We start from the raw sequence: 17,729 nt of genomic DNA on the forward strand, positions 1-17,729 counted from the left end.
TTTCATCAGAGAATGAATGCAATATGATTGCCACATAGGCCTTGAAATGATCTACTGCATTGTCGACCCAGTCATACAATAGTCAAGCCTATTCCGCATGGGGCTGCATTAGAAGGCACAGACTGACCTTTGCACCTTAAAATGCTGATTGTACTTCATGACAATGTTACATGAAAGCATATGACATCTCTTTCGCTTCATGTATAATTCACTATTACGATATTGCAACCCATCCAGTGCATCTGACATTTTAGGTTGAGGTGCTGGAGGAGTGTCCAGGGAGCAATGGTTTCCTCTTGCCATTGTCATTGGGACGTTAGTCTCCATAGAAACTAATGTAGCCATCTTCAGGAGAAAGACAGACTCATAAAAAAGGTTACAGAATGTCATAGGCCTACATTTTCTCCTCAAAAGGCTAACAATGGAAATTCTTGAAAAGAATCAGAATTCGCATCCCTATTTCGAAGGGATTACGTTGTAAAGACTCGCGTCATGCGCGGTCGGTGCCAGACCTATACTGGTAAGAGATTCGTAATCAACTTTTTTTGCAATTCTCTAATTCTGAATTATCCGGAACCCTCGGTTAGAGTGATGACTCATCCACTAGCTTCTAGTGCATAGTACCATAATGTATGATATATGCAATATGAGAATCTCTCACTGTAATGCTCAAACGATTTTGCTGACCTTTTTGAACAGACAAGCTGGACTAAATCTTACCCAAACCAGGAATGGACCGAACATCTCCTTATATTTCTCAAATATCTAGCAGATTTGAGAATCAATCATTGGGTCGGCAGTTGCAAAGCAACTTGATACAGGCATAGGTCAGTCAAAAGTGCTATATAAAATCTGCCAGTATTATTCCAAGAGGAGAATCAGTCATGCATATAGCAACCAGCTGGGTATCTCTCGAGTGAAATGAAGCGAGACATCAAGCTACCTTTGAGGTACTTCCTGATATTTGATCACCTTGCTTCCTACCTTGGTAAGACCCAGAAACCAAAACCAATTCAGCAATCATAGGCTATACGATCGATCGACCAAAGTTTTTCCCAGGCATCCCTCATAAGTTACTGCTGAAACTGCTGCAAACATCGAACTATCTGGACTTACCTATTTAACGTTCTTAGTTTATGGTCTATATTCTTGTGTCTGAGACATAGTCTTGTGAGTGATGCACCTACATCACGAGTTGCTCCTGAAATTATACAAGAGAAAGGAACTGTTAGTGAATAGGTCGGTGATTGCCGGGAAAAATGGCTTCGGCAGCAAAAGGGCTAAGTACAGCAGAACCTCCCTTAGCGGACACCTCTCTACTAAGGACAACCTCTCTATTAAGGACACTAGTTTTGGTCCCAAATTGGTTTCCATTCAATTTGACCTCTCTAATCCGGACACCTCTTATTAAGGACAGCACAGTCCCAAGGGTGTCCTTAATAGAGAGGTTCTACTGTACCACGCTTTGAATATCAGACTTTATACTGCGTCACTCCACTATCCATTCTACAGCACACTATTTCATATCATTTCAGGATGGATACAACTGCTGTGGGAATATATACAGGGGAATGGCAACAACAAGACACCCTGTCCCTGTATCAACAGAGACAATTAGGTGGCACCCTATAACTCATAATGTGGAATCGACAAATCTGTCATCCTGATGTCAATGAGGGTGATACTGGGAACAATCAATGGCTGGAATCTATATTTCATAAAGGTCCAACTCACATGAAGCATTGAGTCATGTTCATATGCAAATGATGTGTGCTTGTCAAACACATCATCGTGTTGAAGGCAGGATAGGAAGGACAACTAGGGGAGTGGGTTACTCATTCGGAAGGATGTCATAAGTGTCACCAAAACAGTCAAATATTGAAGACAGAACAGGCACCTCTTCCATCCCCATTTGGTGTTTGCCATAATATTTCATCTCACTGGGGCATGACCCAGGTAGAACTGACCTAGATATATAATATTCAGGGTCCAAAAAGTTCAGCCCTGCCCCAAACAAAGAACTGAAGTGAAGATATCAGTCTTGAACCAGTTATCAGCTTTTAGTGTACAGGTCAGCACTTCTGAACCTCAGTCACCCCAATAACAGGGAGAAACGTCCCAAGAGCCTCTACTAAAAACACCAATTTTCCTCGAACCAGTCGATGGCTGACTAGGTTTCTCCTTACGTGTGAATAATTTACACCAAGCCTGTACATGCAGCCCTTGGATAATCAACTTTATACATGGCACATTTAATCACCTTGAAATCCATGGTTTGAACTATCTGTCTAAGGTTCATCAGCTGATCCAGTTCAACCGTCATAACACCGGGCTGGTGCCGTCAAAATACCACTCAGACAATAACATAATCCAACATATTAGCATAATATTATGCTGTGGGATTACCCAACCGCCATTTGGTTTTAAACGCTGAATAACCGGCCTGTATGTCAATCATATGCCTAGGCCTTAATGGACACCATTTAAGGCCAGGGCAATGGTGACCCATCTTTCACAATACTGTGAAGAAGGATGGTGAGAACAAATAGCCATCCACACCCCAGCTCTATCTAAACCCAGAAATACACCAACTGCCCGGCTGAGAATGAACAAGCAACTTGTATGATATAGTGCTTGGGGTGCAGAGTTAGAAGGTGCTGGCCAAAGGTGGGCAAACGGCATATTATCTTCAAAATTCTCATCTGATCAAAAGGTGTTAAGGCAGAATCAGTAACACATAATGTACAGCAATATGACCTATCCAAACTCGGTTAAGACAATGTTGATTCACTGTTAGATCAACAGAACCAACACCTACTCACGTCTGCCACATCCTCTACCATAGCTCAAAATCAACTAAGGACAATCCTCGCGAAATAAATGATTTGTTTCATAAATACACCGTTTTTGTGGAGGAAAAATCTGCATTAACTAAACTTGACAGAAACCATTCCCGCACGAATTCAGGCAGACTAATTAAACAGATTGCAGTAATAATTGATACGACATCAATTAATTGAATGATTAAGCTCTACTCCACTGATTTCTCAAGATTCACCTGGAGCACATTGTAGTCTTGATGTCAATCCAGAATAAGGGATGGTGATGTTGCATAGGACGTTACTTCTGGCCAATACTGTATCATCCACAAGAATCCTACAACTTCATATTCCTAAATATTGAACTTATTGACCCCGAGTGTTGGAAGAAAGACATTATTTACTTCGAGTCAATAGTTTCCATTGAAACAGCCAGGAAATCAAAATGATTATAGGGACAGTGTTCAAACAATGATTCATAATAAACTAACAGCAACATGCCTTAGCATATCAACTCAATATTTTCATAAAGCTCTTATCATCGGGTGACAATTGTGTGTCGAGATAAGCATCACAGGGAAAAAAAATTTTGATTTCGTTTCCATGAGGGGACCTTATATGTATCACAGAAATATAGGCAGTCCAAAACTCTTCAGCCTACTTGCTAGGAATGAGTTTGATGAGCACATTTTACAAGTACGAATTTTATATGAAATGCCTACATTATAGCCCCCGTACATTTTCACATTCGTAAGCCAGGGAACATTTTAAGCATCGCAAAGCATGATTGAGGCAAATCAATGATTTGTCCATTAACAGATTGTCAGCAGTTTGATACTAGGTCTCTGAATATAATCCTCACGCATGACAGAAGTAGCATAATATTCATCAAGAGACAGCTATTTTAGTAAACATTGATGATGGAAATAGTCGATTTCAGTCAATGCATGCAGCCATGTTGATGTGTGGAGTCTGACATACCTGTGAAGGTGGCATCAGCAGGACATTCAGAGTGACCGCTGATCTTTAACATGAGACTAGGGAAATAACCTTTGCGAGACAATCTTTGGAAAAGACAGACTCAGAAATCAGGTGGAAGTCCAGAGAAAACGCAGGAACCATTATGAAACAGTTTCACATCCGGGTTGGTTCTGGAGCCAAGTTGACTGTGCGGAAGGTGTGTTTTTGCAAGGGCAGTAAACATGCCCAAGGGGCGAACTTTCTCACCATCTTAGCTGCAGGAATGCCTTTATGTTTACAGCGGCTGCTCTGGGTAAACACCATAGCGTACTCCTACCTGCCCGCAGACAGAAGTACCGGTTGAACCCTTCTGTTGTTCTTGGCGGCAAAATCCTTGTGGAATCCTACATATAGAGGAAGTGGTTCTACAGTTATAAACGGCAGCTAAAGAGCCTGGCAAGCCAGCTGAGCGGAACCCACAATCAGACAGTTCCTCAAATTGACTTCGTTGTAGAGAAGCCCACCTGTTCTCGTTAGTCAATGTTCAATTATAGAGTAAACTGGAATGGTTTGCTTTGCTTCTATCTCATTACCTTTCTAATTGCGGCGGTAGGCTTTGCTTGGTCATCTTTTAAAACAGCTTTGGAAAGTCTGTCTGTCTGTCTGTCCCATTTGTTGTCAATAGATAGAGACTTGCTTATACACCATAGATTCATACCCATTCTCCCAGTCGCGAATGTACCATCAACAGAGCGGAGGTGAACACACACTACTCAATCTTACGCCATGACTTGCATGGATACATCGCAGTTGGGCAGTCAGCTTCTCACTCGCATTTCCTCAGCCAGCTCATTCGAGTTGGCTAGATTCTGAAATCTGGTATTCTGATCGCGGGTATTCCGGTATGCAGTTCCTCAGTTAATGCAAAGCTGTTTGACAGTGACCCTTGGTCTATCAGTGCAACGGTCAAATGCATCAGCCTCATTCCTACTTCTGAGAAAATGACAAGAAATCGCCGCTGATGAAATGCCTGGACAGCAATTCTGCATAAACCATGATAACAGGCCATTTATGCTGTGGCATTTATGACATTCATCGCAATATCCATGTGTTATAGCACTAGCACTCGCTGGCTGCTGTCTTTTCAATTATTCAAGGGTTACTGGGAAGTGGACGTGAGTTGTTAGAATTCAAAATGTAGTGGGCGCGATCTTTTTAGCTGTGTGATTGCTAAGAGCCAGTTTAACTTGTGAAAAAGGTTTGTGACTGCCACTGGCCATACGAGATAGATTTGACCTGAAGCCCAGGCACAAACAGCTGAGTTGAGGCAGAACTGCCCGTCAGCTTAGTTTCTCTCTGCGCATTCAACCTTTCCGGAGGCCTCCCCCACCATGTGCTCGAAAGCAGAGTTCCTTTTCGTAACTTTCTTCAATAGACCTTTCAACACCCAGTCCTGATATAAACAAGCACAAACACACCAGCAAAGTCTTACTCGGAAGCTGCATAGTGCAACCAACTCCTCATCGAAACGCATCTCAAGTATGTAAAGATTCCAGTGTCTAACAGAACTGCTGGTACTAACAACAGTTGGTATGCATGCATATTCATAAACACTCGAGATTCTTTCACTCCTTCAACCATGCCATCAATACTTTCATCTCGAGAAGTCATCAACGAAATGAAACTTGACTATTTGGCTTCAGATTCTTGGGAACTGCAGTTTTAAAAGATCAATAAAGTTGTCTTGCACATAATTCCTTTGAAGAGTGAAGACTAAACACAATTAAATCTGCTGAATGACCGACCACAGCACCTTCATGGGAGGAGCAGGGTTAGGTTGGGATGAGATTGCTTGTCTAATTCACCGCTGACAAGGGGTAGGCCGGCGGTTGGAAGATGAGCTGCCCAACCAGACAACCTTGAACACTGCTCACCTTGAGGGGAGGAGTATTGATCAGGGATTACTCATCATCAGTACGATAATGATGGAGTGCAATAGGTCACAGGGATGTAGACAAGATATTACATAACACTTCCTTTCGTTGTCTCCATGACAACCGACCATGTCAGCAGCAATCAGCAGCCACAATTGCAAAGCGAGTGATGACAACTATGAAATGTTAACTGTATGGAAGAACTTCAGGCCTGAGGATGGTGAAAACAAAGAGAGGGTGTGAAGAAGCTCTTGCTGAAAGAGGAAAAGATCAATGCCAATTTCTTGGTCATCTTGTCCAACTACCTTCATATCTTCAATGTTTTTACATCGCAGTAACATCGATTTTCATCGTTATCTCATACCTATCAAGTGAAGGAGACCGAAATCAATATGATGCAGGACTGTGGACAGGTGGGTGGGAAAATTTTGCGTGTCACAGAAGGTGCTGAATGATTATAGCAAGAGTTACAATCTGATATCGGCAATCGTTCTGCAACTATGTTCAGCTCCACTGCGTCACCGTTCAAAGGATGATCTCTTGCAACAAAGAATAACATGTTTTACATTTTCGTCAACTTTTCCTACTTCAACAGCCCAAACGATGCCCACACATCCACTGCCACTGAGATCACTCATCAAGTTCTCCAATAGAAGAAGGTTCTAATACAAGATTGTGCTTCTCTCAAATATCAAAGATGTTCAAAAATAACTTCGTTCTAACATATTTCTAGGGATTCCGCCATCATCCAGATCAAAGACTCTAACCAGCCTATCCACGCACCTTCCACCATCCAAACCACAGAACACATCCGCTGTTCAATAAAGGAAGATTCTTACGAGATTCCGCATCCAATCTTCCGCGACGAAATCAAATCATCACGGCTCAAGGTTATCCTCGATGGAGGCGCAAAATCCCCCAGGGGATTGTGGCCTTGTCTGCAGCAATTACGACCTGTCTTTATCAACATCATCAATCGCAATCGCAATATTGTGTGAAAACCCTTTATATTGTGACCAAATGATTGTGAGGAGGATGGTGGAGAGAATATCTAGACTGGAAGGATAGGCATGTCACCTTTGGCCTGACTTGTACCGTCTTTTAGGAACTTTCTAATCAAACCATGAGTCAGTTACAGCTGCACATGAAATGTGCGCAGAAAGACATACATTTGAGATATTACTTGCATTATTGCATCAGCACTAAAACTAGCATGTATCGGAAACCCATAACAATTTAGTGTTTATTTATAGCAGTGAACTTGTAAACTTGGGATATCACTTAATACGCCCCACACCAACAATAGCGCTGTGTTTGAAAATATCATACAACCGTAAACTGAGCAATTAATCCCTCTCGAGAAGCCTTGTCATATTTCATCTCGATGGGAAATCATATTTCAATGTTGTTGCAACTGATCCATGTGCCACTGTAAGAGCAGCACAATAGGAAGTACGAAATGACCTATAACTTGGTCTTCCTTAAGCTCTTGCAAACGGCTCACAGCCGCTCAAAGAACCACATATTGTATACATAAGCTGTAGGGAACAAATCAGTGGCCCTGAACATGATCAACAACCGGGAGATAACTGGAAGCCTTTATAGAAATCCTATATCGTGATACCAGTACTACACATTTCATCGGTAAAGCAAGGACGTTTGCTGAGCACAGGCACTGGCTCAACTTGGCAACTCAGATAATCGGTAGTGTCAGACTCTAAAAAGGCTTTCCGTATTCCTTATTTTTATCATCACCAACACCACTGGCTTCTTGATTCCTGTGGGTCTTTGCCTTTTGTGATGATAAAAATAAGCCAATGGTGTATTTTGTGTAGCCCTGTGCAATTGTATACCACACACTATGGGAGAAGATGACAGAGTGTAATGCAGCCAGGAACCATCAAACCCAATGAACCATCTCTAACGAGAGAGAAGACTGAGGAGTTACATTGCTTCTAATGACAACTCACTAACGACAACCGTCGCTCCAATTAACGTATGGTAATTAATTATACCGATCCATGGCTGAAATGTAAATGAAGCTTTTAATGGCACACATCAATTTCATCTTTATGGAGAAGCAAAGCTTCTTAATCTCGGCATTCTTGTAGACAGCATCTTGCCGAGGCGACAAATGTGTTGATTTTGGAAATCGTTCCTGCCATCACTTCTATCCTTCGAAAAAGAAGACTGGCCTGGATCAAAACCACAACCTTAGAGAGGACAGACAAGGATGTTAACTTCCACCATCGACTAATTCATGTGCTTGGCCACCAAGACAGCCCAATCATTAGTCTTGGTTCCACTACAGGGTTTAGATCCGTTTCTATCGCATCCGCATCAGGTCCGAACTTAGCTTAGTCCGGACTAACGAATGTGGTGCAGTTCGACTACAGGATTGGTAAGTGAACAGGTACGGCTACAGGCGGCGCCACTCTATGCGCGTTAGGTGTTGTTTTGACAGAACCAACACTTCCGCTCATGCGCAATACGTTCACATTGACACGCCACCTGTAGCCGTACTTAGTAACTTGATCTTAATCCGGACTAATGCGGTTCCATTACAGGTAATTTCTGCTTTAGATCCGGGTCTATTCTAAGTTCGGCTTAAATCCGCTTGTCCTATCCGCACTTAATAAGACCGCTCTTAGTGAGAGCCGGACTTGTTTGGTCCGAACTAGCTGTAATGGAATCACAACTAATTCGGATGTAGTCCGCACTTTCCTGTAGTGGAACCGCAACTATTGTATCAAGAGGTCTGTAAACTCGTTAAAGAGCAGAAGGCGGACTTCTTGTATTAAGAGTCTAGAGAGGCTTCTAATCTCCAGTTCAATGAATAAGGGATGGTACAGAAAGCTGCTTTTCCATTGATTGAGACCAGAATGGGTAGTTGTTATTCTCAGCATGGTTAACTGCTCCCACCTGTTGATTCTAATAACATCATGGCCAGGATATCACAGCACAAAATCAGAGCAACATTTTTATAATATCAATCAGACTCCAGGTAGGGTGACCCAGGATGGAGTTCAAATGGATACTGTGTCAAAATCAAGTTCTCTGAATGTATATGGATACCTACATGTAGCATGTTGTCTGTTGTTACATTTCTGAACTGGCAAACACTTATACTCTAGTTTCACTGATGTAAGACCACTTCATTTTAATCACAACGAAGTCAACTCAAAGGCCAATTCAGACATGCTGAGTTCATCTCCCAGCTCAGTCATGTCCCCCAGAACGGGTTGTTAGAACTTACCATACATATGCCATACAGACTACGCAATCGTGTCTGTCAAAATGGCCGACTGCAGATCCTCAAATGTCAAATTGGTACATCACAAGACTGCCTCTTTACCACCAGCTATCAACTTCCTAAGATCGCCCTCACACGCCGACCCCCTCCACAAGAAGTTAATTTCCTCCTCCTTCAGTTTTCAAATATGACAATACATGCATGTATGTTCTCATGAAATATCTCAAGAGGAAAGAATTTCAATTACAGACATGAAATCTAATGTAAGATGGAGGGAAGCTCCCTCAGTATCAAACTTGACAACTCCTACATCTCTGATATTTCAACAGGAAAGAAAGCCCACTCAAAACTAATCAAACTTTCTCTTCCTTTAGGTCACGTCATTTATTCCCCGGACATTTCTGTACAGTTCCTGACACGTTTCATTTCAAGAATGTGTCGGGGGGTTTGAAGATCATCCCCTTTATTCTGCACAGCAGAGCGCTTGGAACCTAGGCCAATGCCAAGCTATATAGTCTCAACCATCTCATCAGCTTGCACAAATTTCGACTCATGAATGTTGTTTTCCCCGCTCAGCATGTTCACCATTGCATGTTCAAACTGATCCCAAGGCAAGGGGTGAACTGTCATTGTCGGACAAATTTGCATAATTGTTGAGAAGTTTTGTAAATCTCTAACAGGAGTGGCGCATTCCACCCGTCACAGCCATAACAATCGACATCAAATCCTGCGGATCAACAACCAATTCTACATGTCAGGCAAACAAAGATAATGTGGGGAGCAAACTGGTTCATAATGATAGCCTTGCATCAATGCCCTGACCTCTGAGGTGACCGCCTAATGTGTTCCCAACAGATGGAAAATCTCCAAATAGGATGCAACAATCAAAAAGTTTGCATGACAAAACTAATGGCTGAAGGTGTTCAGACAGAGGGTTAGAAAGCCTGTTAAAAGGTGATAAAACCATTTACAAAATTTGCAGTTGGAATGAAGTTTTTTTGATGGAATAGACCCCTTTTCATCAACATGTCAAAGAATCTTTTAGTAAGTGGCAAGTTTGGAGAGGCAAGTCCAGGTTATTGAAGGACTAAAGCTCAGAAGCCCATCTATCAGAGAGTGTGAGTACTTCTTGAAAAGGAACTGATGTAGCCTCTCCTTCAAGAAATGTTTGCAAGCATCTATACCACAATATTAAAGACCAATGCCATTTCCAAACTAAAGCACTTTCTCCCTGGTTCAGACTATGTAATCCTTGCCACAAGATATTCAAGCCAACAACAACAATCGGTAGCCTAATCTGTACGCCCTGATTTTCTGTTCATGTCTGTCTGGTATCATCATGTTCTAAGAACTACCAGCAGTCTAAGTTATCAGAAATTCCACTCACAGATCATAATATGGTCACATATGAATGCCAATGGCACAACAGATGTTCTGACACACTTGAAACGAGCGTTGAGAGAATCAATCAGAGCATATCGGGATTGGAATTCATCTCTGGTGCATGAAAGTCACCCATCACATTTACAAACCAAGAAATAGAAGAGCTATAGCAACAAGACTTGGAAAACGTTATTGAAGAGCGGGAAATATCTCGCAAAACACTAGCTAAGTCACTATACGAATGGGCGAGGGTATCGAGAGCTTGATTCAATGTCAATGATAGCAAGTTATAACAAAGGGCCCTTCGGCACACAGTCATTCCATTAGGGCCAGGTTGGGCTTCACAAGGTATTTTTGTGTATCTCGATAGGGAGTATAACTACAAGGAGCTTCATCAATCAGGTCATACCCCGCCCATTTTTGATCAGCTGCGGATTATACAGATACTATGTCACTTTGCATCAACCTATATAGGAAATAAACTAATTAACCAGCAAAAGCATGAAACAGGATGATGGCAAATGCTGCGTTTTAGTGCTTAAGCCAAGGTCACACCTCAACTGAGGAATGGCAGCTCATCAATAAAGTGATCATAAAGATTGGGATGAATCCAATCAACATTTACAATCAAACTCTTTTTCTCTCCAACTTCCACCTGTTTGGCAGGTAAACAACTCCATCTCCTGGAAGTTCAACAAGTGGCCATTCATACTTGAAGGTAACACCTGCTGTGGCCAGCATTCAGTTTACCATCTCTCGTGATTGATTACAAATAGTTTGAACCCTGTTTATAAAACAGTATATTACTATTGACGATATTATAGCCACTGGTCAGCAGGCATCAAAGAGCCACATCAATCTCTTCGTCTGCGAGGGAGGGGTACCAATATAAACTCCTCATTAGACTATTAAATGAATACGATAATTGCCAACTACAACCCGAGTGTTCTCCACAAGGCTATTTGTCGGGGTTGCCCACCCTACCTTGGCAGCTTACCACCCTACCTTGGAAGAGCCACCCTACCTTGCTCTAGAACTTTGTAGAGGGTTCCTATAGGGCCACCCTACCTCAAATTGCTGGCCACCCTACCTTGTGTTTCACACGGGTAAAATGTCATGAAAATCAAGGGTATCACCCTACCTTGAGAAAACCCTGCGGAGAACACTGAACCCATCTGATGCTGCACTGCCACGAGCAAAAGAAGCGATTACTGGCTGCAGGAGAAGTGAGTCAATTGCAGTGACATCCAAATGAACCCTCCAAAGACTCACAACATCAATGCCTCAAGACATAGTATGTCCAGGAAATAATCCTCACACACTCCTGAATACAGAAAGACGGAACTACAAAATGACCGCCCATATATGTCTTTGATCTAGTAGCTGAGTCAGTGACTGGATAGATATATTAACCAAATACACTGCGGGAGGACTACATCACGCATGTCGCCACAATAATGCACCCGCCAAGGAAAATGGCAAAGAGTGGTGGTGTCCAGTGTTCTCCAAAGGGTTTTCTCAAGATAGGGTAATACCCTTGATTTGCATGACATTTTACCAGTGTGCAACACAAGGTAGGGTGACCAGCAATTTGAGGTAGGGTGGCCCTATAGAAACCCTCCACAACGTTCTAGAGCAAGGTAGGGTGGCTCTTCCAAGGTAGGGTGGGCCATCCTGACAAATAGCCTTGTGGAGAACACTGGGTGACTCAAGCCAGGTGATGTTACTATTGTTAGAAGAGTATGGTAGCTCTCCACCTAATAGAGCTGCTAGGTCTAGTTCTTCAGCATCCAGGCTGCCTGTAGTTTCTGCCACTTCATACTTTGCAAAATCAGTTCTTGCAATGTCAAAGACTTGGGAGTCAGAATGTTTTCTGGGGGTCTTATGACTCATTCAGCACTAGCACCAGATATACAGGAACTGAAGATAAGGTAACAACGACAAGCGCCCCAAGGCACCACAGTGAAGAATCCTCTTGTCTCAGATCGCTTTGGTTAGAGTGGGTGGAGCAGCCATCATTGATGCAGGAATGTGAATCAGACTTGCCCAAGGGCACCTTCTGCCTCCACGATCAGGGTTATCTTCGATATCGACAGGGTGCAAGTGCGGAAATGTCTCATGAATGATAGGAAATCAGCCTGATCAAGGAGGGATGCTGTAATGCAAGGATGATATTTCTGATAGGGAACTAAAATGGGAAGTTATAGAAGAGTGCATGGATTAAATACAAGGTCGGAGAGGGTAGGAGGAAAAGGCCTCATCGATCAATGCAGAAACGTTGATCGAAATGGCCAGAAGGCTTCCACACGCTGCACTGACACTCAATCTCAGATAGTGATGGACAGCCGGACATGGATCATATGTGATCGGAAACTAGCTCGATGAAAGGAAGGATGTATATAGTACCTCAAGGATGACGCATCGATCAATATGGATAATATAGGCAAGGAATAGGAGGGTTCCAATGACCAGTAGCCTGGCCACCGATAGAAGCACTTTTGCCATAGACAAAGATAACTCTAGGATACAGAATTCTTTGTTCTGAGGCCATTAATGGAAAATCATTTAATCTGTTTTTCATGGTAATGACCACTCTTTTCGCTCTTCTCCGAAAACTTCAAAGGAGTCGTTACTTTATAAACTGCCACATCATATTCCGTTTCTATCTCATTGCATGGGCTGTATGTTCCCTGTATCTCCAATTGACGAGATAAAGAGCTTGTCACGTAATGCAGTTGAAACCTCAAGCAACAGAAACTGATAAGGAAACCACCTCTAAATGGTCATTTCTCCCTGACCCCGACAGACTGCCAATTAGGTGTGATCAAGTGATAAGTGGTAGTGCCTTTTCCAATTCCGAATCACATGGCAATGGGATGGAGGTATATGCTGAATGGAAAGATAAGATAACAGCAAGATTGCCTCCACTTTTGAAGGAGGTTGGTGGATTGGCATACCGATGATGTCTTGCCCTTCCTTCTTTTGGTCAGGAGTGTTAAAAGGAAGTAACATAGTCTTTGCTAAATGACAACCTTCGACCAACGGCCCCAGACTACAGCAGATTTTATCATCAAAGTCAAAGTGTCTGACAAGCAAAGGCGAAAAAAGAAAAGACCAAGCACCCCAGGAGGGTTACAGAGCCAATTTACCATGAAACATTGCCACCTCAGAGCCATGACAAGACTTTCGTTTGCTCACTCCTGCTGCATCCCACATCAATCAGAGATGCTACTTGGAATCTCTTGTGTGACAATCAACTCTGACATTTACAAATGTCACCTGTGCTTGTGGTAGCAATGGAGAACTTGAAGGAAAGGTGAAAAGAGGAGAACTCTGCTTTGGCAGGATTAGCTTGGAAGCGGTATCAATGACTTAAAAGCATTCTGCCATCCAAGGTTGATTGACCAGGCAACATCAGGTTTGCACATTTTAAAAACTTCTTTTAAAAATTCACAACCTCATGAACTGGTCTGGTTGACTGGAATCTTCAAAATAACAGAAATAAAAGTTGAGTGAATGAATCTAAGGGAAGTCAGCTTCTTCCAGGTTCTTCTAAAGAGTAGCCCATTTGCGATGATGGCTACAACTTCCTGTTCACCGTTACTACATATACTGCAGCGTAGACTTGCTACGGGCTAAAAATACCACAAGACTGACTGCACTTTAGCTGGAGTGAGTTAGTCCACAGCTAACAGTGATCTCGATTTGAGCTAAATTGGGAACAGAACTTTAAAACTTGATCAAAACATACTGTCTGCTGAAACCAATTTCCCCTTTTTTTATGAATGAGTCGTAGAAAAGTTTCCAGTCGGTGGGATAGACAAAAACATTCAGCTGAGCGGAAGGAAATGCAAAAAGAATTTTGTTCCACGAATTTTTCGACCACGATAGTATCTGGGCCCACTGCTTAACCGGCAATAGCAGTAACTGTGACTTTTTAAAGTCCTATGTCACTACTGTAAAAAATTCATAGAAGGAGAAACATGTAACGCTTATTTGAGCTAACCCTTGTGTTTCTGTCTGTAAAGCTGATTGAGTAACTGATGGTGGGCGAAGGGTGCTTAGTCAGCTACTAGGCCTGCTTATGCTAGCATGACACAGCCGACAGCTGCAGTACAGACCTAACAAATCACTTTGAATGTTATTCAGAATGACATATTCATACATCTGCTGATCCGGCCAGTATATAACCAACTATACACACCCTTCAATTCTATGATACATTACTAAATAATTTGCCACCTAAGTAATGAATTATGAATTAGCTACTATAGCATGTTCCAACCAAACAAGAGAAATTTTACTACACCTTTGACGCCCTAAAGCATTGACTAGCCTGTCTTCGTCACTACAGTATGTATTTATGTACAAACTAGTGCGTTAATACTCAATGTTGATTTAGTTTCAGGGATGAATGATTTGGACGCAGCCTGAGAGAGATACTACATGAATATGGATGGATGGGGAGCTGACGATGCAAGGGGACAGCACGTAGAAATGATTTTTTTGTTTGTCATAATGGTCCAGAATGGTAATGGTAAAAGCACTGTTCAGACTCCTGACTACTAACAGGAAAGTGGTATAATAAGCCCACTCAGGGTATGCCCCCAAAGCTAACGTACTAGTTGACATGAAAACATCAAGCGTAATGAATTTGTCGATAGTCATTTGTGATATCCATAATTCACTTGGATAGACAAAGAACTAAACCTATTTCTAAATCCATAATCGATACATATAATATGATGTTAAGCACACTCATATGATAACAATATGCCTTACACTGGGTGTATAAGTATTCCAGAACATTTTATTGATGAACATGAAAAAGGTCACAAACTTTATGGGAGGCCAAAAAACATTTGTAATGCTGTTTGATTTGATCCGCTGAGGGGGGGGGGGGTCACCAATGCTCTCAGAGTGGCAACACATGTACTGATCCAGCATGCAATAACAGTTAAGGTACATTTTGTCAGTTATCACGTTAGGCGTTTTTACACGGTGCGGGTTCAAGCCGGATCGAGACTAGTTCAGGTACCAGCCGGTTTATTTTCCCTCGTGTAAAAGCGAACCTACCGTCCTGAACCCTCCTGGTCCGAGGCGGGTTCCGATCGCCGGTCTCGGGTCGGTGCAGGCCGGTGTAGGCCGGTGGAGGAGGGTTTATTTATGCGTGTAAAAGCGAACCGGCTCCGAGCCGGTTTGCACACGGTACTCGCGTGACGTCATTCGCGGGAATAGCTGCCGTGTTCCTGGCATGAAATTTTCCGCGGAAAGAAACTGCTGTGAAATCTTCAATTTATCGAGAGCAAGAGCTTTCTTTCCATACAAATGCTGTGTACAAAGCAAAAACTCTGCATCTCACCGGCGCCATCGTAAACCATTTTGTATTATTTGTTGTTGTGATATTTTCGTAGCTCCACCGCCAGCAGGATTGATCAGCGCCACCAATTGACGATGTTAGTGACGAACCGGCCTGGAGCCGGATCGAGGCCAGATCGTCGAACCGTCCCCGTGTAAAAGCGAAATGAACCGTCCTGAACCGAACACGCCTCGTGACGGTTCAGGAGGGTTGTCTTGAACCAGCACCGTGTAAAAAGGCCTAATAAGTCCTGGGAGGTAGAGATCAGAGTTTGCATGGGGAAATTGCAGTGAATTGCACAACAACTTATCAGGAGAATAAATTGCTTTTTTACCCGCACAGACGGTGTTGAAGTAAAATATTATGTTCCACAAGCTAACAGTTTACAAACACATAACAGGGCGCCGCTGTATTCAGACGACTGAAATATCTTCCGAGCGGATGAAAAAAATCTCCGATCTTGTTCGGTCACTTGACTTATATACTTGAACAGTCCTGCTGTGTTATGTTGGAAAGAAAACAGACGGATGTCTTCAAATGAAAAAAGATGGTGATACAAAATGTCTAAAGTAGGCCAATATAACAAGTTTTTGCCTCCACTACAGGCTAACTGTCATGTAACATGTGTAACTTGGTCTAGTATTTATGCAAAGCTATACATTCTAAAGTCACTTCCGGGCATATTTTGGTAGCATGATCCACAGGCAGATATGAAACTGTGCTCAGATTGAGATACAGCCAAAACTTCTGAGCCGAGACGAGCCAAACTCAAAGTTAATTGTTTCATGACACGAGCCAAACTCAAAGTTAATTGTTTCATGACACGAGCCAAACACAAAGTTAATTGTTTCATGACACGAGCCAAATTCAAAGTTAATTGTTTCATGACATGAGCCAAACTCAAAGTTAATTGTTTCATATAACACGAGCCAAACTCAAAGTTAATTGTTTCATATGACACGAGCCAAACTCAAAGTTAATTGCATCATGACATAAGTGGCGTAGCACAAATCTGCCACACTCTAGTCCAAATTAGTGAAATCAACCTTGGCAACACACACCAGTTAATACCACAATACACTCCAAAAATAGCCATGGCAGAATGTGGCTGCGACAATGGAATTATGATATTCATTCTCATCCAAAACCTCGACATTTCCCATCTTAGCAACCAAAGCCGGATAATTGTGAGACTCATTTCCGACACCACAATCATGGAAGATAAATCCTTCTGATTTACTGTCATTTAATTTGTCAAATTCAAATGTCAGCAGCTGGTTTTTAGGAAATTAATCAATCTTGTCCCCAACCCCCTCTCATAAGTTAATCGTAGATATAACTTCTGATCAAATAATGATTTTTTTCTATGCATGGGATAAACTTTTTCAAGGCGTCATGTGAAAATAGAGAGTTCTACCAAAGCTGTCAATTTCTACACAGATTTTGAAAACATATTTTGCACACTTCAACTTTTCAAGCAAGCACTATTGTCAAAGGCATCCACTTCAACCCTTTACAAAAACACCATTTCAATGCAACGTTATATAGATTTTTGCTCTCACTGCTAGTGCATGTGCACACATCTAACATACTCTTGTATGCATGCTCAGGTTCTTGGCTGCATGTATTTCAAAACGCATGCAGCAGCTGCAGACTTGAACAATTCAACACACACTGCCGCTCTTATGAACTTGATAGACCAGCCTTGGGACCAGATCAATAGATCCTCACATCATCCTGTACCACATGGCACAACATGCCTTTGAAAGACACAGAGTATCAAATACCAGTCCGGGATCCATATAGAAGAGACATTCCACAAAGGCTTGTGGTATTCGACTCGATGACTCGACGACGCGATGACTCGATGACGCGATCAAGTTGGAATCTTTTTAAAGAATATCACTGCCTGGACTGTAATTTATACATAGAATCATAAGTGGAGGAAAATAAAAAAGAACCGATCATTACCAACCCCTTTCCAGCTGTTTTCACCGTATCTAATCCGACCATTTTTCGTT

The 17,729-nt window shown here is 42.3% G+C and overlaps 1 protein-coding gene across 8 annotated transcripts in view; it reads right to left on the reverse strand.

Moving 5' to 3' along the window:
- Nucleotides 1–17,729, reverse strand: part of LOC135495491 (protein MTSS 2-like) — a 47,875-nt gene that overhangs the window by 20,275 nt on the left and 9,871 nt on the right. For all 8 annotated transcript variants that reach the window (XM_064784201.1, XM_064784200.1, XM_064784205.1 and 5 more), the window contains exon 4: nucleotides 1,117–1,201. In XM_064784201.1, the coding sequence (XP_064640271.1) occupies nucleotides 1,117–1,201 (85 nt within the window). The remainder of the gene's footprint in view (nucleotides 1–1,116; nucleotides 1,202–17,729) is intronic.

This window comes from Lineus longissimus, chromosome 11, assembly GCF_910592395.1.
Source record: "Lineus longissimus chromosome 11, tnLinLong1.2, whole genome shotgun sequence".
In the NCBI taxonomy this organism is placed as follows: Eukaryota; Metazoa; Nemertea; class Pilidiophora; order Heteronemertea; family Lineidae; genus Lineus; species Lineus longissimus.